Raw genomic sequence first — 27,572 nt, forward strand, 5'->3', positions numbered from 1 at the left:
CACTGCTCTGGCTGCTGCTGTTTTCCCCTGATAGGCTATCCCCCACGACAGTATCCAAAGGGGTATACCTGTTCGAGAGGGGGACAACCACAGGGGTTTCTGCACTGACTGTCTGCCCTTTCTGGTGGTCACCCATTTCTCTGCCTGCACCTTGGGTGTAACCACATTTATATAACTGCTATCTATGACGCTTTCCGCCACCTGCATGCTCCTAAGTGCATCCAATTGCCTCTCCAACCGAACCATGCGGTCTGTGAGGAGCTCCAGTTCGGTGCACTTTCTGCAGATGAAGCCATCCGGGACGCTGGAACCCTCCAGCCTGGACAGTCCTTCAGGGACACACTGAGGGAGTCAAATGGGCACTTTGGTCTTTCTCATCTCCCTTCACTGACACTGTGGGTTAATGTATAAGAAATGTGACCCAGTTTCTCTCTCTTCCAGGCCTCAGAGTTCCTAATAATAATAATCGCTTATTGTCACAAGTAGGCTTCAATGAAGTTACTGTGAAAAGCCCCTCGTCCCCACATTTCACCGCCTGTTCGGGGAGACTGGTACGGGAATTGAACCCACGCTGCTGGTCCCTAGACATGGAACTGAAGACTCCTTTACATCTGTGCTCAGAGCTAGGAAGAAGAATAGTAAATGCCAGAGACATGCTGTTAAATCAGAGATTGGTGGAAAATGATTTGTTCCAGACTGAAAATAAACAGCAGGTTTAAGTTTGAAAGTTAGATTGATAACCAGGGTTTCACAATGCTTCAACAGATGCCAATCCACCTAACCTGCACATCTTTGGACTGTGGGAGGAAACCGGAGCACCTGGAGTAAACCCACGCAGACACGGGGAGAACGTGCAGACTCTGCACAGACAATGACCCAAGCGGGATTCGAACCTGCATCTACAATAATTTGCTTTTATACAGAACTCGCTCCCTTAATTCTCTGACCTCTGAGTTCTCTTCCTGTTGGCTTCCAGGACAATCAATTACCACACGCCAACATTTTTAAAAATACATTTAGAATACCCTATTAGTATTTTTCCAATTAAGGGGCAATTTAGCGTGTCCAATCCACCTACCCTGCACATCTTTGGGTTGTGGGGGTGAAACCCACACAGGCACGGGGAGAATGTGCAAATTCCACACGGACAGTGACCCAGGGCCAGAATTCTAACCCGGGTGCTCAGTGTTGCAGTGCTAACCACTGTGCCACCGTGCCCTCTCATACGCCAACATTACACTGTCAGATAAAATTGAAGGTTTGGAGGAAGAAACAAAATGAGGCCATGAATCGAAATTGGGAAATGAATCAGATTAGCATGATTATATTTTGAAACAATGTCATTTAAAATTATGATGTGGAGATGCCGGCGTTGGACTGGGGTGAGCACAGTACGAAGTCTTACAACACCAGGTTAAAGTCCAACAGGTTTGTTTCGATGTCACTAGCTTTCGGAGCGCTGCTCCTTCCTCAGGTGAATGAAGAGGTCTGTTCCAGAAACACATATATAGACAAATTCAGAGATGCCAAACAATGCTAGGAATGCGAGCATTAGCAGGTGATTAAATCCTTACAGATCCAGAGATGGGGTAACCCCAGGTTAAAGAGGTGTGAATTGTATCAAGCCAGGACAGTTGGTAGGATTTCGCAGGCCAGATGGTGGGGGATGAATGTAATGCGACATGAATCCCAGGTCCCGGTTGAGGTCGCACTCATGTGTGCGGAACTTGGCTATAAGTTTCTGCTCGGCGATTCTGCGTTGTCGCGGGTCCTGAAGGCCGCCTTGGAGAACGCTTACCCGGAGATCAGAGGCTGAATGCCCTTGACTGCTGAAGTGTTCCCCGACTGGAGGGGAACATTCCTGCCTGGTGATTGTTGCGCGATGTCCGTTCATTCGTTGTCGCAGCGTCTGCATGGTCTTGCCAATGTACCACGCTTCGGGACATCCTTTCCTGCAGCGTATGAGGTAGACAACGTTGGCCGAGTCGCACGAGTATGTACCGCGTACCTGGTGGGTGGTGTTCTCACGTGTAATAGTGGTATCCATGTCGATGATCTGGCACGTCTTGCAGAGATTGCCATGACAGGGTTGTGTGGTGCCGTGGTCACTGTTCTGAAGACTGGGTAGTTTGCTGCAAACAATGGTTCGTTTGAGGTTGCGCGGTTGTTTGAATTTAAAATTATGAGATTTAATAAATTAATTTTGCGCTTGATAGGTAAGGAGTGGGACTAGATAATGTTCACTACTTTACAACATTTTATTTTTCAATGACACATGGTGTTTTCCACATGGATGGGATGAATGAGTGAATCCAGCTCATCTTCAATGCGCAGGAAAGCTCAGCCCCCAGAGCCCGCATCCCGGAGCATGCGCTGCAGAAGCTCAGACGGGGATTAGCGCAACCTCAGCAACAGCGAATGCAAACGAACGGGCGGTAGGGGGAGGGGGGTCTAATGGCGCAGACGTTACCCAGCCTTCCCCGCGGTGGGGAATACCCTCTGTCCTCAGCTGGAAATCGGAACGCATGCGCAGTTCCTCCAGTATTCCGAGCATGCGCAGGCTGAGTGATGGTGATGGAGAGACATCTGTTTGTCGCTCGGCAGCCGTAAGAGCCCGCAGAGCGGCGGGAGGGGATCCGGCGATTACGTGGGTGGGAAGAAGGTTTATTAATGGCCCGTGTAGGCCCCAAACCCCCAATAACAACCTGCAGCTCCCGTGTTTGCAGCGTCGATGCTTTCCCCGGGAACAGGCCCAGGTTAACGGCCGCCATCTTTTTCCAGCGGGGAGCAGAGCGTAGGCGCGGGTATCGTGGTGACCTCACAATGAAGGGCAGGATGCTGGGAAGTGGAGGGTCAGAGGGAGCTTGTCCACAGTCCCTGAGGCAGCAGCACAGGGACATCATTGGTTTTGATATGTCATTGTTAAGTTATATTGAAGCCTTGTGCCCTGTGGGTCATATTTGTCTGAAACGGCCGTATTGTATCAGGGCCTTGTGCCCCGAGACTGCTTGTGTTCTGTGTTTAGAGGTTGTTACCTCCAACTGTAATTCTGTTTTGTGTTTTTTTTTCTCCTTGGAACGGTCGTGTTGTATCGAGACCTTGTGCGTCGCGACTGTTTGTATTATGTGGTTGTTAGATCGTTACTTTGAACTGTGTCTAGGCCCCGTGCCTGCTGTTGTTTGTGTTAAGTGACTGTCACAGTGTTACTTTGAAATGTATTAAGGCCTTGTGCCTTGCAGCTGTTTGTGTAAAGTGACTGTTTGATTGTTTATTTGGTTGTTGTAATTGTGACCACAATAAAATATGAGCACAGGGACATCAGCTGCTTCAGAAGGCAGATGGGACATTTGTCTTTATTAGCCGAAGCATAGAATATAAGAGCAGGGATGATCTGTTGGAGCTGTATAAAACACTTGTCAGCTGGATCACTGTGTGCAATTGTGGTCGCCACACTATAGGAAGGGTATTATTGCACCCAGAGAGTGTGGAGGAGATTCACCAGGATGTTGCCTGAGCTAAACTGTTTCAGTTATGAAGAGAGGCTGGCTAAACGGGTTATTTTCCCCAGAGCAGGGAAAGCTGAGAGGCACATAATCGAGGTGTACAATATTATGAGGGACATAGATAGGGAGGTACTTGTCCCTTTAGTAGAGAGATCAATAGCCAGGGGACTTAGATTTAGGGTAGGGGCTTTGAGGGAAAACTTTTTCACCCAGAGGCTAGTGGGAAGTCACTACCTGAAAGGGTGGTAGAGGCAGGAACGCTCACAACATTTAAGGATCATTTAGATGAGTGCTTGAAATGGAATAGCATGCAAGGCTTTTGACCAAGTTCAGTAAAATGGGTGTAGAATAGATGGGTATCTGATGGCTGGGCCTCTTTTTGTGCTGTAAAACTCCATGATTTTGGCCCAGGAAGGAGCAAAAATGTGCAGGATGGTGATTTACAGCTTTTGTGCAACGAGTGAGGGAGAAATGGTCCATATAAACTAGAATTGTCCGTTCTGAATTTCTGTCTGTACTGACAGTGATGACTTTTGTGAAATCCTGATTTGTCTCAGAAATAAAAGGATTTCTAACTTCTGTGGGACTGCCTGCTTCTGTGCAGTGACTTTGTCTCGTTCTATTCTTTTATAACAGGATCTGGAAGCACTCACTCCGGAGTGATAGAGTCCAGTATACTGACTGGAAAGAGGTTTCTTTGGTTGCAAAGCCTGACAGCGGGGAGAAACCATACATGTGTTGTGTGTGTGAACGAGGCTTCAACTGATCATCCAACCTGGAGAGTCACAAGGACACCGGCACCATGGAGAAACCGTGGAAATGTGAGGACTGTGGGAAATTTAATTATCCATCCCAACTAGAAATCCATCGACGCAGTCACACTGGGGCTGGCATAATGGAGAAACCATGCAAATGTGAGGACTGTGGGAAGGGATTCAATTATCCATCCTTGCTGGAACTTCACCGACGCAGTCACATGGGAGAGAGACTGTGGGAATGGATTCAATTATCCATCCTTGTTGGAAAGCCATCGACGCAGTCATACTGAGGAGACAATATGGAAATGTGGGAAAGGATTCAATTATCCATCCCTGCTGGAATACCATCGACGCAGTCACACTGGGGCAGGGACCATGGAGAAATCATGGAAATGTGAGGACTGTGGCAAAGGATTTAATTTCCCATGCCTGTTGGAAATCCATCGACGTAGCCACACTGGGGAGAAGCCGTTCACCTGTTGTGTGTGTGGGAAGGGATTTACTAAGTCAACCAACCTGCTGAGACGCCAGCGAAATCACACCGAAGAAAAGTCCTTCAGCTGCACTGACTGTGGAAAGAGTTTCGGGCAGTTATCCAATCTCACTGCACACCAGCGTGTTCGCAGTGGGGAGAGGCCATTCAACTGCCTTGTGTGTGGGAAGGGATTCACTCAGTCAGCCAGCCTCATGTTACACCAAAGAATTCACACTGATCAGAGGCCGTTCAGCTGCACTTACTGTGGAAAGAGGTTCAGACAGTCCTCTGACCTCACTGTGCACCAACGCACTCACACTAGGGAGAAACCGTTCATCTGCTCTGTGTGTGGGAAGGGATTCACTCATTCATCTGGCCTTTGGTCACACCGGCGAGTTCACACCGAGGAGAAACCATTCAGCTGCATTGCCTGTGAAAAGAGGTTTAGACATTCTTCCGCCCTCACTGCACACCAACGCAGTCACACTGGGGAGAGTCCATTCACCTGCTCCCAGTGTGGGAAGGGATTCACTCAATGCTCTCACCTGCTGACACACCAGAGAGTTCATACTGGGGAACCTGCTCTATGAGTGGGAAGGGATTCACTCAGTCACAACACCCACTGTCACATCAGCAAGTTCACAAGCGACAGCAGTTGTTGAATTCTGCTGTAACTGCTGCTGTTAATTATGTGAAGAATCGATCATCTGAATATATTCGTTTTTTTTCTCCTGATAATAAGAATAACTGGCTGAGGGCAGCACGGTGGCGCAGTGGTTATGACAGTCAGGCAGCGACTGTCTGAACCTCTTTCCACAGTAAGTGCAGCTGAACGCCCTCTCATCAGAGTGAATTCTTTGGTGTAACATGAGGCTGGCTGACTGAGTGAATCACGGCACTGAGGTCCCAGGATCGATTCCGGCTCTGGATCACTGTCCGTGTGGAGTTTGCACATTCTCCCCATGTTTGCGTGGGTTTCACCCCCACAACCCAATAATGTGCAGGGTAGGTGGATTGGCCATGCTAAATTGCCCCTTAATTGGAAAAAATGAATTGGGCACTCTAAATTAAAAAAATATATACATTTGCAGTACCCGATTCTTTTAAAAAAACATTTATATTAAAAAAAAAGTATAACTGGCTGGAGTTTAATATTCTGGAGAAGTCACTGATTTTGAGGACCACAGTCTCCCTTTTTAAAAGCACCATCTGTGAACTTTCCGCTTATTTCATGAACCCATGACAGATACTCCAATCCAATAAAATTATGAACTTTTACTGCAATCCGAAATTGCTCTTTGGTGCAAAATGTACAATTCTGTATCTGAAAGGTTCCACTGATGACATCTCCAGTTAGAAAGTGCTGATTAATCCTTGCTGACAATTCCCACTGACTTGCACATTCTTCACAGTGACCCCTCCATTATGAATATAAATTATCCAGACGCATCAGCCAAAACAATAAAAAAAAGTGATGTGAATTGGACAGCACAATACCACAGTTAATGAGGGAGAGATGATTGAAATATTCAAACATTCTTTTGCCTCGCTTTTTCCCAGGGATAGAGAACAGGTAAACATAACATTGAATAATATGACAAGTTATGAGATAAATTAATTTAAAAATCAGGAAACATGTGTTGACTAAACTCGTATAACTTAGACGATGGACTAAATTCACATATTTTAAAAGAATGTAGAGAAGTGATAGCACAGGCAGTACGGCTCATAATTCATTCACTAAAGGTGTAGTGTCAGAGGTCTTGTGGATCACTAATGTAATTCCTGTATTTAAGAAGGGGACAGATCATGCCCAGGGATGGTACACCAGTCAGCTTTACATCAGCAAATAATACAATCCTGACTAAAGTAGAGAATAGAAGAACATCTAGAAAAAATAAATGTAACAATGAACAGTCAGTGTGGATTTCAAAAGGAAAAATCTTGCCTGACTAACCTTATCGACGTTTTGATGTGATAACAGAGAGCATAGACAATGGTAATGCAGTCAATGTCATTTATCTGGATTTTCAAAAGGCCATTGATAAGATTCCCTAAGGGAGAATAATGGACATGGTCGGAGAATGTGGCGTTGGGACAAATGATAGACTGGATTGTCAGCTGGTTTCAAGACAGAAAGTAGAGAGTGGGAGTAAAGGGGAGTTATTCAGTGTGACAGAAGGTGGGAAGTGATGTTCCACAAGGATCAGTACTGGGACCCCGACTGTTCACAATTTCCATTCACGACGTGGACTTTGGAATCCAATACACAGTCTCTAAACTGGGGAGATAGAATTGAGAATTACAACAAATTACAGGAGGACATTTCTAAACTTGCTGAATAGACAAATAATTGACGAATGATGTACAACGGATAACTGTAAAGGAGTACATTTTGATGCAAAGAATGGGGGGGGGTCACTTCTTACTTGGAAGTTGTGAGTGTAGATGGTGGAGAGAAATAGAGGTCTCAGAGCAATAGAGAAAATAAACAAAACATGGGGCCAGAGGGGTACAAGTGAGAAGAAGAAAGTCATGATAATCCTTTGGGACTTTGGTTGCACCATATGTAGAGTACAGTATGTGGTTCTGTTCAGCTTACATCTTTGACTACCTTCCATCTTGTGAGATGATAGTGTGCACCTTAAGGTTTCAGCTCTGATTTAAACATTGCCTGGGATAGTTCAGGAGCCTTTCTGTGGCAAGACATATCTGACACATTTTCTGCAAATGAAGACATTGGGCTGAGAATGTGCTGGATTCGCTGTTTTCTCTGGATCCTCTCCTCAGCAAACTGAACTTTCCATTTCTCTGGTCCCCACATTATAAAATGGAGGTGGAGCCACTGGAGAGGGAGCAGAGAAGATTCATAAGGATCAGACCAAAAATGTGCGAGTTTAGGATTGAGAGGCTCTTTACTCTTGGTAAATGAAGGGGGTGACCAAATGGAGATGTTCAAAATGAAGAAAGGTTTTGATAGGGAGGATTCAGAGAGAATGTTTCCTCTTATGCGGAAGAGCAAAACTAGATATAACAATATAAGATAGTCACCAAGAAACCCAATGGGGAATTCAGAAAACACTTTCACCCAGAGAATGGTGAAACTGAGCTCTAACTGGAGGCCTGTGACCAGCGGTGTATCTAGGGATCAGTGCTGGGACCTCTGCTTATTGTAGTATATATAAATGATCTGGAAGAAAATGTGGGTGGTCTGATTAGTAAGTTTGTGGATGACACGAAGATTGGTGGAGTTGCTGATAATGCTGAGGATTGTCAGAGGATACAACAAGATATAGAGAGATTGGAGACTTGAGCACAGGAATGGCAAATAAAGTTTAATCTGGACAAATGCGAGGTGATGCATTGTGGAGGATCAAATCTAGGTGTGAATTATACTGTAAATGACAGACCCACCCACGGAACATTAACATACACGGGGTCTGGGCGTGCAGGTCCACAGTTTCCTAAAAGTGGCAACACAGGCGGCCAAAGTGATTAAGAAGGCAAATGGCATGCTTGCCTTCATCAGCCGGGGCATTGAGTACAGGAGTTGGGAAATCATGTTGCAGCTATATAAAACCTTGGTTAGCCTACGTATGGAGTATTGCATGCAGTTCTGGTCACCACATTATCAGAAGGACGTGGAACCTTTGGAGAGGGTGCAAAAAAGGTTCACCAGGATGTTGCCTAGTCTCGAAGGTGTTGGCTATGAGGAGAGGTTGAATAAACTAGGATTGTTTTCACTTGAAAAACGGAGGCTGAGGGGAGATCTGATAGAGGTCTACAAAATTATAAGAGGCATTGACAGGGTGGATAGTCAGAGGTTTTTCCAAGGTTGGAAATGTCAATTACAAGTTCAAGGGAGATGTGCGGGATAGGTTTTTCACACAGAGAGTGGTAGGTGCCTGGTACGCACTGCCAGAGGATGCGGTAGAAGCAGTCACATTAGCAACATTTAAGAGGCATCTGGATGGATACATGAATAGGGAGGAAATAGAGGATATGGACCGAGTAAGGGCAGAAGGTTTACTTTAAGTTTGGGCATCATGATTGGCACAGGCTTAAAGGGCCTGTTCCTGTGCTGTACTTTTCTTTGTTCTTAATGATTTGGATGAGAATTTACGAGGCATGGTTAGTAAGTTTGCAGATGACACCAAGATCGGCGGCATAGTGGACAGTGAAGAAGGTTATCTAGGATTGCAACGGAATCTTGATCAGTGGGCCGATGAATGGCAGATGGAGTTTAATTTAGATAAATGTGAGGTGATGCATTTTGGTAGATCGAATCGGGGCACGACCTACTCAGGTGGTAGGGAATTGGGGAGAGTTATAGAACAAAGAGATCCAAGAGTACAGGTTCATAGCTCCTTGAAAGTGGAGTCATTGGTCGACAGGCTGGCCAAGAATGCTTTTGCCATGCTTGGTTTCATTGGTCAGAACATTGAATATAGGAGTTAGGATGTCTTGTTGAAGTTGTACAAGACATAGGAAGGCCACATTTGGAATACTGTGTACAGTTCTGGTCACCCTATTCTAGAAGCAGAAGGATTTATTAGGATGCTACCGGGTATTGATAGTTTGAGTTATAAGGAGAGGCTGGATAGACTGGGCCTTTTTTTCTGGAGCGTCGGAGGCTTAAGGGTGATCTTAGAGAACCATAGATAGGTAGATAGTCAACATCTTTCCCCAAAGGTAAGGGAGTCTAAAACTAGAGGGCATAGGTTTACAATGAGAGGGAAGAGATACAAAAGGGTCCAGAGGATGGTGAGTGAGCTGCCAGAGGCAGTAGTAGAGGCAGGTACAATTTTGGCTTTTAAAAAGCATTTAGGCAGTTATATGGGTATAGAGGGATATGGGCCAAATGCCGGCGGCATGGACAAGTTGGGCTGAAGGGCCTGTTTCCATGCTATAACACTCTATGACTCTATCAAAGGCAGTGGGTGAAGCGAATAGTATCAACGTATTTACAGGGAGGCTGAACAAACATATATATGAGAAGCAAAGATGGGAGGAGGCTCAAATAGTACAAACTGGTTGGCCGAATGGCCTGTCTCTGTGCTGTATATCCTGTGTATACCATTCAAGGTTTAAACTGATCATCCATTCTGGAAAGACACAAGGACAGCCACAACAGGGAGACACATGGAAATGTGGGGACTGTAGGAAGGGAATCAGTTCTCCAACCCAGCTGGGAACTAATTGACACCAGAACACCGGGGCGACCATTCACCAACCCAGTGTGTGTGGGAAGGGATTCACTATATCGTCCAGCTTCCAGGCACACTGGCACATTCACAGTGAGGAAAACCAAAAAACTGACTCCATGTCTGGGAAAAGATTCAATCAGTTATCCAGTCTCCGGATACACCCATGGGTTCACATCAGGGAGATGCTGTTCATCTGCTCCATATGTGGGAAAGGATTCACTTGTATTTCCAGCCTTATTGCCCATCAAGTTATTCATTGATAAGAGACCTTTTAAGTGTTTGTACTGTGTGAAAAGTTTTAAAAGTGATAAATATCTGATGAAAAAACAACTCACTGACACTGGAGAGAAACCATTCATTGCACTGTGTGGGAAGGGATTCACTCAGACACACCAGTGAGTTCCCATCTGACTGTATTGGGTGGCCACCAGCATCGCTGGTCATCAGCACATTGCTGATGTGGGAGTTCCCATGCCTTCCGCATTGCATCAGTGACTCACCTTCAACAGCATTTCATTTCTAAAGGTTTTGGGACTTCATGGGGTTGCTATATATATATATATATATTATATATTTTTCAATGTTACCTGACGTACTTCAAGAAAATCACACTGTTCCAGATCTAAAATGTTCAGAGACAGGGAAAGGAGTGTGAGTAGACACCACTTCCTCCAATAGCAGCAATTAGGCTTTGTTCTTTGTACTGATGCTGAACACTGGAACATTTGTTTTGTGTGTATTTTTGTGGGGTGCGGGGAACCAGGAACTGTCGCCACCTGGGGTAGCAATCGCTATTCCACAATCCCAACACAAGTTGGCCGCAAAAAAATACTTTTCACTGTACTTTGGTACATGTGACAATAAATCAAATCAAATCATTCAGCCCGTTCCATCTTCCAGAACCAACTGTTCCATAGCTCTCTGATTTTCTCTTCATTAACCAGCCGCAATCAATTTGGAACATTGGTGCCTTTTGTTTAATTCTTCCACAGGATGTCAGTGTCACTGGCAAGGCCAGCAATTGTTGCCCATCCTGATTGGAGTGTACAAACATTTCAGGGCAGTTAAGAGTCCATATGTCTGGAGTCACGTGTAGGCCAGACTAGGGTTTTTACGACAATCAATGTTGTTTTCATGGTCACCATTATTGAGACGAGTTTTCAATTCCAGATTATATTAATATAATTTAAATTCCACCTTTACATATTGGGATTTGAACCCTTGCCCCAGAATATTTATCTGGGCCTCTGGTTTACTAGTACAGTGACATTATCACGACCCATCTTTCTGTATCCTAACTCACAGTTAGTCCCATTCACTGATTACGCCTTACTCACTGATCTACATTGGTTCAGCACAGTGGGTAGCACTGTTGCTTCACAGCTCCAGGCTCTCCGGTTCGATTCCTGGCTTGGCATCACTGTCTGTTCTCCCTATGTCTGCATGGGTTTCCTCCGGGTGCTCCGGTTTCCTCCCACAAGTCCCGAAAGACGTGCTGTAAGGTAATTTGGATATTCTGAATTCTTCCTCAGTGTACCCGAACATGCGTTGGAGTGTGGCGACTGGGGGATTTTCACAGTAACTTCATTGCAGTGTTAACGTAAGCCGACTTGTGGCAATAAAGATTATTATTATTATGTTCCCGGTCTAACAATGCATCGAATTTTTACAATTCTGACTTTATTTCAAATCCCTGCCTGATCCATCCCTTCCCTCTCTCTGTAACCACCTCCAGCCCATCATGCCACCCAGATATTTCTGCTCCTCCAACTCTGGACCTCGCACATCCCCGATGTTCATCGCTCTCAAGGTTGAGAAGGTGGGTCTTCATGAATAACCTCAGCAGGCACGGGAATTGAACTCACACTGTTGACGACGCTCCACAGCACGAACCAGCCAACTGAGCCGCCTGATCCCCAACCCTCAAGTAATCCCGACTGTTTGTTCTGAAGGAATCCATTTCAGTAACAAATGTTGAAATGTTTGCTCCACACCCACAGGGTTTCATCTGTTTAAAGCCACAAACAGAAAGGTCCAGTTTTCTCCTTGGGTCTGACTCAAATCAGCTTTCAAAATGATGGTTCAGCCAATGAGGGAGATCTGGGATCAGCCCCGCCCCTCATTCACTCCGATTGGTTGGAGGACCAATCGTCACACTCGGTCCTCCAACCCCCCTATTGGTCTGGAGTCGCCGTCAATTATTCCCCGGGCATTGTGAGCTGTCAGTGGATCAGAGTCCAGGATCACACCGGCCTCTGTCTTTACCCAACTCAAAAATAGTTCAACAATCTATTGTTTCAAGAAACCAACTTGCTGGAGTGGAGACACAAGTTAACATTGGTGAGTAAATGTTGCATTTCAAACATTGAAGGAAAAGTGGGAGTGAGAGCAGTTCTTAAAGGGACATATTTCACACATTGAAGGAAACGTGGGCGAGCAGTTCTTAAAGGTACAAATACAATTTCAAATCGTCATGGTTAAAAGGATCTAGTTAGTTTTCTTTACATGGTGTGTTGCATCAGGTGAGGTCAACTTCAGATTCCGATATCAGAGCCCGGGGTCAAGTGGCTGGAGAATTGAGCTTCTGTAATAGTGAGCACTTGGGTAAGAGGCTGGAGTAGAACTAGTGACCAGCGAATGTAGACATGAACGCTGGCAGAGTCGGCATTTGATTTATCTGGAAAGAGGTCAGAGGACATTCACCAGGATGTTGCCTGGGCTGGAGTGGTTCAGCTATGAAGAGTGGCTGGATAGACTGGGATTGTTTTCCGTGGAGCAGAGAAAGCTGAAGGGGAACATGATAGAGGTGTCCACATTTATAAGAGACGTAGGTAGGAAGAAACATTTCCCGTTCGTAGATGGACCAATAACCAGGAGGCATAGATTTAAGTATAGGGAGAGGAGATTTAGAAAGGATCTGAGGAAAATTCGAACAAAGTCCTGGAACTCACTGCCTGGAAGTGTGTTAAAGGCAGGAGCCCTCACTAGTTAAGAAGCATTTAGACGATCACTAGAAATGCCACAGCATACAAGACTATGACCAAATGCTGGAAAATGGGATAAGAATAAATTGGTGCTGATGACCGACACAGACAAGATGGGGCAAAGGGCCTCTTCGTTCTGTAAAACTCAATGACAATGACACCGTCAAGAAGGAGAGAAAGGATCCTGGTGAAACAGTTTGTGCAGTTTGATTCAGGATAAAAACAGGAACAGTGTTCAAAAACAACTGATAAGGAGGAAATAAGTCAAATCCCACAGGACGGATAAATATAGAACAATGTGTTGTTCAAAAACAAAACTGCATTGATTGAAGCCATTGGAAAAAGAAACAGGACATGTCTGAACAGACAGGAAATTGGTTGAGGGGCTGCAGCTAGTTGAACAATCTCAGGAAGTGGATTGATACACAGAGAAGCCTCTCTGATTGGAAAGAAACTCAGCCTCGGAGTTTGCTCTATTCAGCAAGACCCAAATAAAAAGACAATATTGCAGAATTGTAAGAATCATAGTACAGTACAAAAGTGGTCATTCAGCCCATCGATTCTGTACTATCTATTTTGAAAAACCAATCCAGTTTGTCCAATTTCCCCATTTCCCTACAGTTTGTTGCTGCTTTTAATTTTTTAAATCTCATTCCCTTTTGCGGGTTATTATTGAATCTGTATCCACCACCCGATCCGGCTCTGCATTCGAAATTCTAAAAAAATTCTGCCCTTCTTTGGATTACTTCTCCTCATTCTTCCACCCAGAGTAGATCACCTCCCAATCTGCTGCGTTGAATTTAATCTGTGGTGAGCTCACCCATTCCACCATTCTGCTTCTGTCCTACTCAAATCTCTCACTCTCTTCCTCACTGTTTCCGACACTTTCAACTTTTATGTCAGCATTGTGGATAGCACAATTGCTTCACAGCTCCAGGGTCCCAGGTTCGATTCCGACTTGGGTCATTGTCTGTGCGGAGTCTGCACATCCTCCCCGTGTGTGCGTGGGTTTCCTCCGGGTGCTCCGGTTTCCTCCCACAGTCCAAAGATGTGCAGGTTAGGTGGATTGGCCATGATAAATTGCCCTTAGTGTCCAAAATTGCCCTTAGTGTTGGGTAGGGTTACTGGGTTATGGGGATAGGGTGGAGCTGTTAGCCTTGGGTAGGGTGCTCTTTCCAAGAGCCGGTGCAGACTCGATGGGCCGAATGGCCTCCTTCTGCACTGTAAATTCTATGACAGCGCCAGAGACCCGGCTTCAATTCCGGCTTTGAGTGACTGTCTATGTTTGCACTTTCTCACTGTATCTAAGTTGGTTTCCTCTGGATGCTCCATTTTCAGCCCACGGTCCAAAAATGTGCAGGTTAGGTGGATTGACCATGTTAAATTGCTCCTTAGTGTCCAAAGATGTACAGGTTAGGTGGGGTTAGAGGGATAAGGTGGGGAAGAAGGCTTAGGTAGGGTGATCCTTCAGAGGATCAGTGCAGACTCAAAGGGCTGTACCTGCATACTAGTTTTCGGTGATTCATGCACGAGTACACGCAGATCTCTCTGTAATGAAGCACTCTGAAGTTTCTGTCTCAACTTATTCTCTCCAATAAGTTGCCTTTCTATTTTTCACACAAAATGGATAACCTCACACTTACCCATGTTAAACACCATCTGCCACATTTTGGCCCACTCTTCCAATCTATCTATATTAGGGCAGCACAAGTGGATAGCACTGTGGCTTCACAGCGCCAGGGTCCCAGGTTCGATTCCCCGCTGCGTCACTGTCTGTGCGGAGTTTGCACGTTCTCCCGGTGTCTGCGCGGGTTTCCTCCGGGTGTTCCGGTTTCCTCCCACAGTCCAAAGACGTGCAGGTTAGGTGGATTGGCCATGATAAATTGCCCTTAGTGACCAAAAAGGTTAGGCAGGGTTATTGGGTTACGCGGAAAAGGGTGGAATTGAGGGCTTAAGTGGGTTGGTGCAGACTCGATGGGCCGAATGGCCTCCTTCTGCACTGTATGTTCTATGTTCAATATTCATTTGTAAATGTCCTATTTCTAGAATGCAATTTACTATCCCCCTATTTTAGCGCCATCTGCAAATTTGGCTCTTGTACCTCCTATCCCGCCATCCAAGTCATTGATGTAAATTGAAAATAGTTGGGGCCTGAGAACTGAACCCTGTGGCACCCTGCTAGTTACATCTTGCCAACTAGAAAATTACCTATTTAACCCAACTGTCTGCCTTCTGCTGGTTAGCCAGAACACTATACAAGCTAATAAATTACCCCTAATCCCTAGTGATCCTACCTTGTGTATTGACCTTTTATGCTGCACCTTTTTAAATGCTCTCTGGAAGTCCAGATATACATCTACAGGAACATTATTACCCACATAACTTGTAACACCTTCAAAGAACTCTAACAAATTAGTCAAACACGATTACTCTTCATAAAACCATGCTGACTCACATGGTCCATCTCTGACACTTCACTTCTCTTCCTTGACTTCTCTGAATTCGTTTCCACTGATACTCTGACCACCAATAATCATTACAAGCCCACTGACTCCCACAGCTACCTCGGCTACAGCTCCTTTCCTCCTGTAAGGACTCTTTCCCATTCTCCCAGAATTTCCACCTCTACTGCATCTGTTCTGATGATGCCTCCTTTGAAAATGGTGCTGCCGACATGTCTGCATTGTCCCTTCGCTAAGGTGTTCCCCCAAACCCATCTAATGTGGTTGACAGGGTACTCAACTGTGTCCGACCCATCTCCCAGATCTGTGCCCTCACCCCTTCCCTTCCCTCCCATAAACATGAGGGTCCCTCTTGTCCTCAATTTCCACCCCACCAGCCTCCCCATTTAAAGGATCATCCTGCACCATTTTCACCATTGCAGCACCAGGCTAACACTAAACACATCTTACCCTCCCCTCCCCTGTCAGCATTCCACAGGCACCGCTCCCTCTGTGACATCAAGCCCGCTCCTCCCATCAGCCCAACTTCCCATCTCCTTCCCATGTCACTTTCCTTTCCAATCCTTCCTCACCTTTCAAGACCCCAAACACTTGCACTTCCTTCACTTTGGTTTATTGTATATGCTGCTCCACATGCAGCCTCCTCTACACTGGGGAGACTAAATCCAGAATGGGTGACCATTTTACAGAACATCTTCGCTCAATCTGCAAGCATGACCCCAACCTGCCTCATGCCTGCCATTTGAACTCAGCACCTTGCTCCCGTGCCCACATGTAAGTCCTTGGCCTGCTGCAGTGCTCCATTGAAGGCTAGCACGAGCTTGAGGAGCAGCATCTCATCTTCTGATTAGACGCAGGACTCAACATTAAGTTCAACGACTTTAGACGGTAGCGTTTCTCCTCCATCTGAACCTTTTTTACATCCCATACATTTTGCCTCAATGCAAAAACTCTCCCTCCCCTCACCTGGTCATTTTTCTCTTGGTCTTAAGTTTGCTGTACTTTCATCACAATCTCTTCCAGTTATAATAATAATAATCTTTATTGTCACAAGTTGGTCATTTTTGGAATGAAAAAAAACAGTCACAGTAACAGGCGCCCTTCATTAATAATATCCAAACGTTTCTGTGAACTAGCCCCTCTTTTCGTAAAACAATCGGACAATTGCGAGCTACTGTCGAACCATTTAATTTTTGCTATCTCCCGTCTGTCCAACATCTGCTTCAAACTTGCTATGTCTATTCTTAACCTTTTCTCATTCACACATTTTGTAGAGTGCACATTTTCCCTCAGGGATTTGAAATGAAATGAAAACGCTTATTGACACAAGTAGGCTTCAAATGAACTTACTGTGAAAAGCCCCTAGTCGCCACAGTCCAGCGCCTGTTCGGGGAGGCTGGTACGGGAATCGAACCGTGTTGCTGGCCTGCCTAGGTCTGCTTTCAAAGCCAGCAATTTAGCCCTGTGCTAAACAGCCCCTCAATGTGATAATGTGGCAATGTTGTCAATGTGAGAGTCAATGGGTATGTTACCCAAATCCCTAATCCCAAAATGTCTGTCAATATCTGGCATATATAGGGAGGCATGTGGCGCAGTGGTTAGCACTGGGACTGCGACGCTGAGAACCTGGGTTTGAATCCCGGATGTGGGTCACTGACTGTGTGAAGTTTGTACATTCTCCCCATGTCTGCCTGGGTTTCTAAAATTTTTTAAAATATCTGGGACACATAAAAGGCCATATCCACCGCCTCTACAAGGCTAAACGTCTCACCGGCCAAAATGCTTTTGACCACTCTCCTTATTTTCTTTGTTTCCCACACAAGAGGGCAACATTTACCATTGTTCCCCAAAAGGAAAATTATAAAACCGCCTGCACTTGAAACCCCATCACATAAATTTGCATAGGACGCATAACTATAAACTATGAGTTTCAACTGCCTAAGATAATCTAAAACCGGGAACCTCAAAACACACTCCTGAATTTTTAATTTGACCAACACTTTATTTGCTCTCATTATGTCTTCCACTTTAGGATCATTCATTTTTGTACTCAATTCAAAGACATCAAAACTAACGTTCGGCCTCGTCTGATACCTAACCAATTCAGTTACCCAATTAAACTTCTCAGCCGGCCCCTCGAGCCTGCTCCTTAAACACAAACTAGAAGTCGGCCCCTCGAGCCTGCTCCTTACACACAAACTAGGAGTCGGCCCCTCGAGTCTGCTCCTTACACACAAACTAGGCGTCGGCCCCTCGAGCCTGCTCCTTACACACAAACTAGGAGTCGGCCCCTCGAGTCTGCTCCTTACACACAAACTAGGAGTCGGCCCCTCGAGCCTGCTCCTTACACACAAACTAGGAGTCAGCCCCTCGAGTCTGCTCCTTACACACAAACCAGGAGTCGGCGTCTCGAGCCTGCTCCTTACACACAAACTAGGAGTCGACCCCTCGAGCCTGCTCCTTACGCACAACTAGGAGTCGGCCCCTCGAGCCTGCTCCTTACACACCAACTAGGAGTCGGCGTCTCGAGCCTGCTCCTTACACACAAACTAGGAGTCGGCTCCTCGAGTCTGCTCCTTACACACAAACTAGGAGTCGGCCCCTCGAGCCTGCTCCTTACACACAAACTAGGAGTCGGCTCCTCGAGTCTGCTCCTTACACACAAACTAGGAGTCGACCCCTCGAGCCTGCTCCTTACACACCAACTAGGAGTCGGCGTCTCGAGCCTGCTCCTTACACACAAACTAGGAGTCGGCGTCTCGAGCCTGCTCCTTACACACAAACTAGGAGTCGGCTCCTCGAGTCTGTTCCTTACACACAAACTAGGAGTCGGCCCCTCGAGCCTGCTCCTTACACACAAACTAGGAGTCGGCCCCTCGAGCCTGCTCCTTCCACACCAACTAGGAGTCGGCGTCTCGAGCCTGCTCCTTACACACAAACTAGGAGTCGGCCCCTTGAGCCTGCTCCTTACACACAAATTAGGAGTCGGCCCCTCGAGCCTGCTCCTTACACACCAACTAGGAGTCGGCCCCTCGAGCCTGCTCCTTACACGCCAACTAGGAGTCGGCGTCTCGAGCCTGCTCCTTACACACAAACTAGGAGTCGGCGTCTCGAGCCTGCTCCTTACACACAAACTAGGAGTCAGCCCCTCGAACCTGCTCCTTACACACAAACTAGGAGTCGGCCCCTCGAGCCTGCTCCTTACACACCAACTAGGAGTCGGCGTCTCGAGCCTGCTCCTTACACACAAACTAGGAGTCGGCGTCTCGAGCCTGCTCCTTACACACAAACTAGGAGTCAGCCCCTCGAACCTGCTCCTTACACACAAACTAGGAGTCAGCCCCTCGAGCCTGCTCCTTACACACAAACTAGGAGTCGGCGTCTCGAGCCTGCTCGTTACGCACAAACTAGGAGTCGTCCCCTCGAGCCTGCACCTTACACACAAACTGGGAGTCGGCCCCTCGAGCCTGCTCCTTACACACAAACTAGGAGTCAGCCTCTCGAGCCTGCTCCTTACACACAAACTAGGAGTCGGCCCCTCACGTATGCTCCTTACACACAAACTAGGAGTCGGCCCCTCGAGCCTGCTCCTTACACACGAACTAGGAGTCGGCCCCTCGAGCCTGCTCCTTACACACAAACTAGGAGTCAGCCTCTCGAGCCTGCTCCTTACACACAAACTAGGAGTCGGCGTCTCGAGCCTGCTCCTTACACACAAACTAGGAGTCAGCCTCTCGAGCCTGCTCCTTACACACAAACTAGGAGTCGGCCCCTCGAGCCTGCTCCTTACACACAAACTAGGAGTCAGCCCCTCAGGTCTGCTCCACTATTCAATAAGATTGCGGCTGATCTAATTTTTAAAAAAAAAATTTGGAGTACCTAATTATTTTATTTTTCAATTTTGTTCCCTTAAATTTAGAGTACCCAATTCTTTTCTTTTACTAAATAAAAGGCAATTTATTATGGCCAATCCACCTAATCTGTACATCTTTGGGTTGTAAGGGTGAGACCCACGAAGACATGTGGAGAATGTGCAAACTCCACCTGGACAGTAACCCGGGGCCGGGATCGAACCCGGGTCCTCGGCGCTGTGAGACAGCAGTGCTAACCACTCTGCCGCCTTGCTGCCCCTTCGGCTGATCTAATTATAACCTCCACTCCACATTCCGACCAACACCGATAACCTTCCACTCCCTTGCGCATCAAGAATCTATCCAGCTCGGCCTTAAAAAATATCCAAGGACTCTGCTTCCACTGCCTTTTAAGGACGTGAGTTCCAAATTCATAGAATCCCTACAGTGCAGAAGGAGCCCATTCGGCCCATCGGGTCTGCAATGACCCTCCGATAGAGCACCGTACCCAGGCCCACCACACCCCATCCTCATAACCCCACTCAACATGCACATCCTTGGAGACAAAGGGCAATTTAGCATGGCCAATCCACCTAAACTTCTTGTATGTGGTGTTGAGGTTAAACATTATGAATGTGGAGGAAACCAGAGCACCCGGAGGAAACCCACACAGAAACGGGGAGAATGTGCAAACGCCACACAGTTAGTAAAGTTGGAATTGAACCAAAAGAGAAAATTCTGGAAAATCTCAGCAGGTCTGGCCGGAACTGTGAGGAGAGAAAGGAGCTCACTTTTCAAATCCAGATGACCCTTTGTCAAAGCTAAAAGACAAAAATAGTGGGAGATATTTATACTGTAGGTGAGGGAATGAAAGATGAATCATTGTCTGGGACCCTGATAATGTGATGCAGCAGTGCTAACCACTGTGCCACACCCTGTCCTACAGCCCTGAAGAGAAAAAAATCCTTATCTCCATCTTAAATGGGTGACCCCTTATTTTGCAACAGTGACCCCCTTATTCCAGATTCTCCCACAAGAGGAAACATCCTCTCCACATCCACCCTGTCAAGACCCCACAGGATCTTATATCGTTCAATCCAGGTTTTACCCAAAACTTTAAATCATGTCCCGACCGCTTGTACGATCAGTGAATGGAAACAGAGTTTCTTTGTCCACCAGATGGAAATCTGGCATAATCCTGTGTACCTGAGTCAAATCTCCCCTCAACCTCCTTTGCTAGAACCATTCTGGTAAATCTCCTCTGCACCTTCTCCAAGAACCTTCAGATCCTTCCTGAAGAGTGGTGACCAGAGCTTTATAAAGATTCATAGAATAGAATTAGAACCATAGAATTCCTACAGTGCAGAAGAGGGCCACTCGGCCCATCAAGTCTGCACCATCTCTCTGAATGGGCACCATGCCTAGGCCCACACCCCTACCCTGTTCCTGTAACCCCATTGCCCCACCTAACCTGCACATCCCTGGACACTAAGTGGCAAGTTATCAAGGCCAATCCACCGAAGTTGTCCTTCTTTAGACTATGGGAGGAAACCTGAGCACCGAGTGGAAACCCACGCAGACACAGGGAGAAAGGGCAAGCTCCACACAGACAGACATCAAGGTCGGAATTGAACCCAGGTCCCTGGCGCTGTGAGGTAGCAGTGCTAACCACCGTGCCACCAGAAGCATAGTTTTGGTATCAATATTACTGTTGATGAACACCAAGATCGAATTGGCTTTGCCAACTACTCTCTTAAAACGTCTTGTACATATACAAAATCCCTCTTCACCTCTTTCTCTCTCCTCCCAAAGAGGTCAGTTTGGCTTTTATGACAATCCAGCAGTTTTCATGGTCACGTTTTCTTAGTACTGGTCCCACAAATGACCAGATTCATTCAGCTCAATTTCACAACCTGCCTTTGTGTTTTTGGTGTTTTCTCTCACTCTCTATTTTCTGTTTTCAATCAGTTTCACAGGGTGTTCGAAGGGGAGGCTTCAAAGTCCGGAAAATCAAACCAAACATCACATCAGGATCTGACAGAGTCCTCAATTTATCATATCCTGAATATCATTGTACTTTGAACATGGAAGGAAAAAGCATCGCTCACAGTGGGGAGAAACCGTACACGTGTTGTGTGTGTGGACGAGGATTCACTCGATCATCCGGCCTCACGAGACACAAATGCAGTCACACTGAGGAGAAACCGTGGAAATGTATGGACTGTGGGAAAGGATTCACTTCCCCATCCAAGCTGGAAACTCATCGACGCAGTCACACTGGGGAAAGACCATTCACCTGTTGCAAGTGTGGGAAGGGATTTACTGAGTCATCGGCCCTGCGGAAACACCAGCAGATTCACACTGGGGAGAGACCATTCACCTGCTCAGAGTGTGGGAAGGGATTCACTCAGTCATCCGACCTGCGGAATCACCAGCGAATTCACACTGGGGAGAGACCATTCACCTGCTCAGAGTGTGGGAAGGGATTTACTATGTCAGCCCACCTGCTGAGACACCAGCGAGTTCACACTGGGGAGAGACCGTTTCAATGTCCAGACTGCGGGAAGTGCTATAAAAGTTCTGGGGAATTGATGCGCCATCAACGTGTTCACACTGACGAGAGACCGTTTAGGTGCTCTCAGTGTGGGACTGGGTTCAGACTATCAGCTCAGCTCATTGTACATCAGCGAATTCACACTGGGGAGAGGCCATTCACCTGCGCCAGGTGTGGGAAGGGATTCACTAAGTCATTCAACCTGCAGACACACAAGCGAGTCCACACTGGGGAGAGGCCATTCACCTGCTCCAAGTGTGGGAAGGGATTCACTCAGTCATTCAACTTGCAGACACACCAGCGAGTCCACACTGGGGAGAGGCCATTCACCTGTGCCAAGTGTGGGAAGGGATTCACTAAGTCATTCAACTTGCAGACACACCAGCGAATTCACACTGGGGAGAGACCGTTCACCTGCTCCGAGTGTGGGAAGGGATTCACCACTTCATCCCACCTGCTGAGACACCAACAAGGCCACAAATAACCACAGTGATTGGACTTTGCTGTTTCTCACATTCAGGACTGAACCATGTTCATTTGGGTCTCTTTCTGCTGATAACAAACTCCAGCCCATTTACAGAGGCTAATATTCTGATAAAAGTCAAATACATTAGATTTGTGTTAAATACGCAGTGTGTTGAAACTTTTTAATATCTCTGACACAAGTTAGTTCCTTTTGAAGTACTCTCGCTCTCCCCTGTCTCTTCCATCCTCACCTCCAACAAGAAGTGTGAGGAGTTTGTGGAGCTTCTTTGTGACTGGGATTGAGTAAATCCGATCAGCTACCTCTGCTGCTTCCCTCCCTTCCACGAGCCCACCGGACCAAACTGTCTCTAAATTTCATCCTTTCCCGAGCCCTGAACCCACATCTTTCTCTAGTTTCTCTCCCATCTCCCCTCATGCCCTCGCAGAGCTCATCTTGTCCATGAGACCCAGCTCCTGCTCCTATTCCCACTAAGATACTGATCAGCCAGCTACCCTGTGTCCATGGATATTGCCAACATTTCTCTCTCTTGAGGTACTGCCCGTCTGTCCTTCAAATCTGCCATCATCACCCCTCCTCATTAAAACAAACCCTTGACCCTGCCATCCTTACAATTACTGCCCCGACTTCAATCTCCCTCTCCTCTCCAAACTCTTTGAACATGTTGTCCCTCCCAAATCCTTGCCCATCTTTCCCAGAACTCCCATGTTTTAATCCCTTCAATCAGGTCTCTGCCCTGTCACAGTGAAATACAAGAGACAAACAGAATCTTACCCGGAAAGATAGACAATCCGGGAGCTTGGATCCAACACGGATACGTGCATAAGACCAGAAGACAAGGGTAGCAGCACAGTCATTATCGAGAGACAACAATACCTGCTGGTGACAGACAGACAATACAAATAACAACACCAAGCTACCTAGACCCATATACCCGAGACAGGAAGGAGAATTGGAGACAGACTGGAAGAATTCTAAGACTCCAGACACATTAAACAAAAACAGATGGAATATCTGAGGGGACAACAGATAGAACCAAGGAAGTCCTAGTAGTTGATGGTACAGTGGTTCAATAAATATAATTAAGGGATTAAAAATCTGTGTAATGTAAAACAGAAAATGCTAGATGAACTCAACAGGTCTGGCAGCTTCATCGAATCCCTGCAGTGCAGATGGAGGCCTTCAGCCCATTGGGTTTGCACCAACCCTACAAAAGAGCACCCCACCCAGGTGCACTTCCCCTGCCCTCTCCCCGTAACTCCACTTCACCTTTGGACGCTAAGGGGCAATTTAGCATAGTCAATCCACCAAACCTGCACATTGCATTTGGGGCTGGTTTAGCACAGGGCTAAATTGCTGGCTTTGAAAGCAGACCAAGGCAGGCCAGCAGCACGGTTCAATTCCCGTACCAGCCTCCCTGAACAGGAGCCGGAATGGGGCGATTAGGGGCTTTTCACAGTAACTTCATTTGAAGCCTACTTGTGACAATAAGCGATTTTCATTTTCATCTTTGGACGGTGGGAAAAAACTGGAGCACCCGGAGGGAACCCACACAGGCAGGTCAGAATGTGCAAACTCCACACAGTCACCCAAGGCCGGAATTGAACCCGGGTCACTGACACTGTGAAGCAGCAATGCTAGCCACTGTGCCATCATGCCACATCTGTGGCGAGAGAGTTAACGTTTCTTGTTCCTTGTTATAACAGTTCCTTAGAAGGGTCAATGGACTCTAAAAACGTCCATGGAAGTGGAAAGAAAGTGTTTTACTCAGAGGTTTGACACAGGAAGAAGTTTCAGTCTGTGTGAAGCTCAATCTTCATTCGTACAAAGCCTGCAGACTGATTGGCTGGAGGACCAGAGTCCATCTGGTCCTCCAAATCCTCCCATTGGTCAACACCTCACACGCAGGCAATGAGGTTGTGGAACCTGCGCCCACGTGGCCAATGGGAAGAACTCAAAATGATGCAGAGTCTCAGCCAATGAGGGAGATCCGGGTTCAGACCCTCCCCTCATTTGCTTGATTAGGTGGAGGACCAGCCACTCCTGCTCGGTCCTCCATAAGAACTAGGTCATCTGGCCCCTCGAGCCTGCTCCGCCATTCAATGAGATCATGGCTGATCTTTTGTGGACTCAGCTCCACTTTCCGGCCCGAACACCATAACCCTTAATCCCTCTATTCTTCAAAATAGAATGCTGTCACCTATCAAATCCGCCCCCTCTTCCTATTGGTCCGGAGCCTCCATCAATCACTCCCCGGTCATTGTGATCCGAAGCATGCACAGTGTGGCTCCGGGACATGGATTTCAGCGCTCGTTTGTCTCGGAGAAGCGGAGTCAGCGTCAGGCGGGAGGATTTGGAAACACTTTGTGGATCCGCGAACCCATCAAAATCATTGTCAGCTCCCTGGTTTGCTGCTGCGGGGCTTCTCCCTCCCTCCGGGATCAGGCCCAGGTTAACGGGCACCATCCTGCTTCAGACACTGGAGGATGGTTCACATCAGAGGATGGGGGAGGGGGGATAATAAATAAGAGCTTACACTTTGCACTCAAATCAATGAGGACTCTGATCTGTGGCAAGGAAGGAAACCATGGCAGGTGGGCGGGGAGGGTTCACAAATACCCGCTGGAGGCCCCAAATCCCCAATAAGACCCATTGATTTTATTGTCAGTCTGCAGACAGGAGCTGGAGAGCTGAACCCAGGCAGAGGAGAGGGAGGGAGAAAACTGGGAGTGGAGGAAAGAAATGGTGCAGATGGTGAGATGGGTTTGGATTTCAGCCCAGGGAGGAGGGAGAGTGTGTGGAACGGGGATTTACAGCTTTGGGGGAATGGAGAGGAAAAATGGTACAATTAAACTAGAATTGTCTATTCTGAATTTTTATCCTCCACTGACTGTGATGGTTTTTGTAAATTCCTTTTACAGGATATTAGAAAGGAGGATTTACAGATGTGAGACTGAAACCAAACATCATCTGACAGTCACTCAATTCATCAGGACCTGAAAATCCTCAGACTTTGAATGTTGAAGGAGAAACCTTTGTCTCTTCTGTCTGTGAGAAACAATTTTAAACATCAGTGTGACTGGAAAGATATCGAGACAAACACACCCGAGCGAAAGTGTTCCAGTGAATTGACTGAGGAAAGCTCTAACCAGTTACACAGCCTGAAGAAACATCACAACCATTCACAGCGAGGAGAAACTGTACACGTGTCCTGTATGTGGAGAAGACTTCAACCGATCATCCAACTTGGAGAGACACAAGGACACTGGCACCATGGAGAAACCATGCAAATGTGAGGACTGTGGGAAGGGATTCAGTTATCCTTCCCTGCCGGAAAACCATCGGCGCAGTAGAACATAGACCATAGAACATTACAGCGCAGTACAGGCCCTTGGGCCCTCGATGTTGCGCTGACCTGTGAAACCACTCTAAAGCCCATCTACACTATTCCCTTATCGCCCATATGTCTATCCAATGACCATTTGAATGCCCTTGATGTTGGCGAGTCCACTACTGTTGCAGGCAGGGCACTCCACGCCCTTACTACTCTCTGAGTAAAGAACCTACCTCTGACATCTGTCTTATATCTATCACCCCTCAATTTAAAGGTATGCCCCCTCGTGCTAGACATCACCATCTGAGGAAAAAGGCTCTCACTGTCCACCCTATCCAATCCTCTGATCATCTTTTATGCCTCAATTAAGTCACCTCTTAACCTCTTTAATGAAAACAGCCTCAAGTCCATCAACCTTTCCTCATGAGATCTTCCCACCATACCAGGCAACACCCTGGTAAATCTCCTTTAAGGGCAGCACGGTAGCATTGTGGATAGCACAATTGCTTCACAGCTCCAGGGTCCCAGGTTCGATTCCGGTTTGGGTCACTGTCTGTGCGGAGTCTGCACATCCTCCCCGTGTGTGCGTGGGTTTCCTCCGGGTGCTCCGGTTTCCTCCCACAGTCCAACGATGTGCAGGTTAGGTGGATTGGCCATGATAAATTGCCCTTAGTGTTAGGTGGGGTTACTGGGTTATGGGGATAGGGTGGAGGTGTTGACCTTGGGTAGGGTGCTCTTTCCAAGAGCCGGTGCAGACTTGATGGGCCGAATGGCCTCCTTCTGCACTGTAAATTCTATAATAAATTCTATGATAATCCTCTGCACCCTTTCCAATGCTTCCACATCCTTCCTATAATGCGGCGCCCAGAATTGCACGCAATACTCCAAATGCGGCTGCACCAGAGTTTTGTGCAGCTGCAACATGACCTCATGGCTCCGAAACTCAATCCCTCTACCAATAAAAGCTAACACACCGTACGCCTTCTTTTTTTTTTAATTTTAAAAATTACTTTAATCAGACAGCACTTTACATGCATCACTGCAAAATATCTCAAATTGGTGAGATTCACAGATATCTGGTAGTCAGAGCTATACGAGAGTCTCAGAAACAGGTCAACAGCCTGGGAGGGGGACACCTACAATTTACACAAGGCTTAGCTTGAACCAGGTCAATTTTAAAGTGACAGGAATCACCGCTGTCCAATTCATGGAGCTCACCTCTGTTGGACAGGACTAAGCAGTCTTTGGATTGTGGGGACAAAACCCATGCAGACACAGGGAGAATGTGCAAACTCCACATGGACAGTGACCCAGAGCTGGGATGGAACCCGGGACCTCAGTGCCGTGAGGCAGCAGTGTTAACCATTGCGTCACCGTGCTGCCCTGGGCAACTCTTATTACCCCTCACCGTACTGAAGTGATGTCACGGGGGGGGTGGGGGGGGGAGCTGAGCTCACTTCTGTTTTTGAAGTTTCAGTTTGAAAAAGAGCTTGAGTGTGTGTCTGTGTTTTTCAGTGAGCTGGATCTGCTGTGATCTCTGCCATGAAAGGATCATCTCTGGATCATTTGGGTGATTTAAACTCCTAATAGTAAAGCCTTTAACCTGATGTGTTTCTGTTTAATGGTGTTGAGTCTCATGGATGTTGAAAGGGATAACTGAAGGATTATTTAATGTTGGAATATTTTCAGGGTTATCCTTGAAGTAAGGGGTGTTAAGAGATCCAATGTTTATTTAAGAGGTTGAGTTGAGTTCATGGAATAAACATTGTTTTGTGTTTAAAAACCCACGTGTCCATAATTGTGATATCACACCTGGAGAACAGGCCGCGTGCTTCAAAACCAACAATCCATTAAAGGGAGAGGTTGGTTGAACTCCATGATACATTTTGGGGTTTTGAAAACGCTTTGCGTTGGTGGTAGGTAGGTAGCCTGGAATCTTCCACTCCACATGCCATTACAA

General features: G+C 46.8%; 2 protein-coding genes and 1 long non-coding RNA gene across 3 annotated transcripts in view; all 3 read left to right on the forward strand.

Annotated features, from left to right (window-relative positions):
• LOC140419216 (uncharacterized) overlaps positions 1-27,572 on the forward strand; it is a 222,947-nt gene that overhangs the window by 26,031 nt on the left and 169,344 nt on the right. The gene's annotated exons all lie outside the window — the stretch shown is intronic.
• LOC140419209 (uncharacterized) lies at positions 2,508-6,012 on the forward strand. The gene is made up of 2 exons (XR_011945612.1): positions 2,508-2,756; positions 4,140-6,012. It is a non-coding gene; the product is annotated as an uncharacterized lncRNA (long non-coding RNA).
• On the forward strand, positions 12,163-27,014 carry LOC140419211 (uncharacterized). Its single transcript, XM_072502996.1, has 3 exons — positions 12,163-12,283; positions 21,209-23,337; positions 25,200-27,014. Exon 2 carries the CDS (start codon positions 21,325-21,327, stop codon positions 22,276-22,278), a length of 954 nt encoding a protein of 317 aa, XP_072359097.1. The 5' UTR covers positions 12,163-12,283; positions 21,209-21,324; the 3' UTR covers positions 22,279-23,337; positions 25,200-27,014.

This window comes from Scyliorhinus torazame, chromosome 5 (assembly GCF_047496885.1).
Source record: "Scyliorhinus torazame isolate Kashiwa2021f chromosome 5, sScyTor2.1, whole genome shotgun sequence".
Classification (NCBI taxonomy): domain Eukaryota; kingdom Metazoa; phylum Chordata; class Chondrichthyes; order Carcharhiniformes; family Scyliorhinidae; genus Scyliorhinus; species Scyliorhinus torazame.

What these genes read in the sequence shown, in the direction of transcription:
- LOC140419211 (XM_072502996.1), top strand. Translation starts at nt 21,325, where the DNA reads ATGGAAGGAAAAAGCATCGCTCACAGTGGGGAGAAACCGTACACGTGT.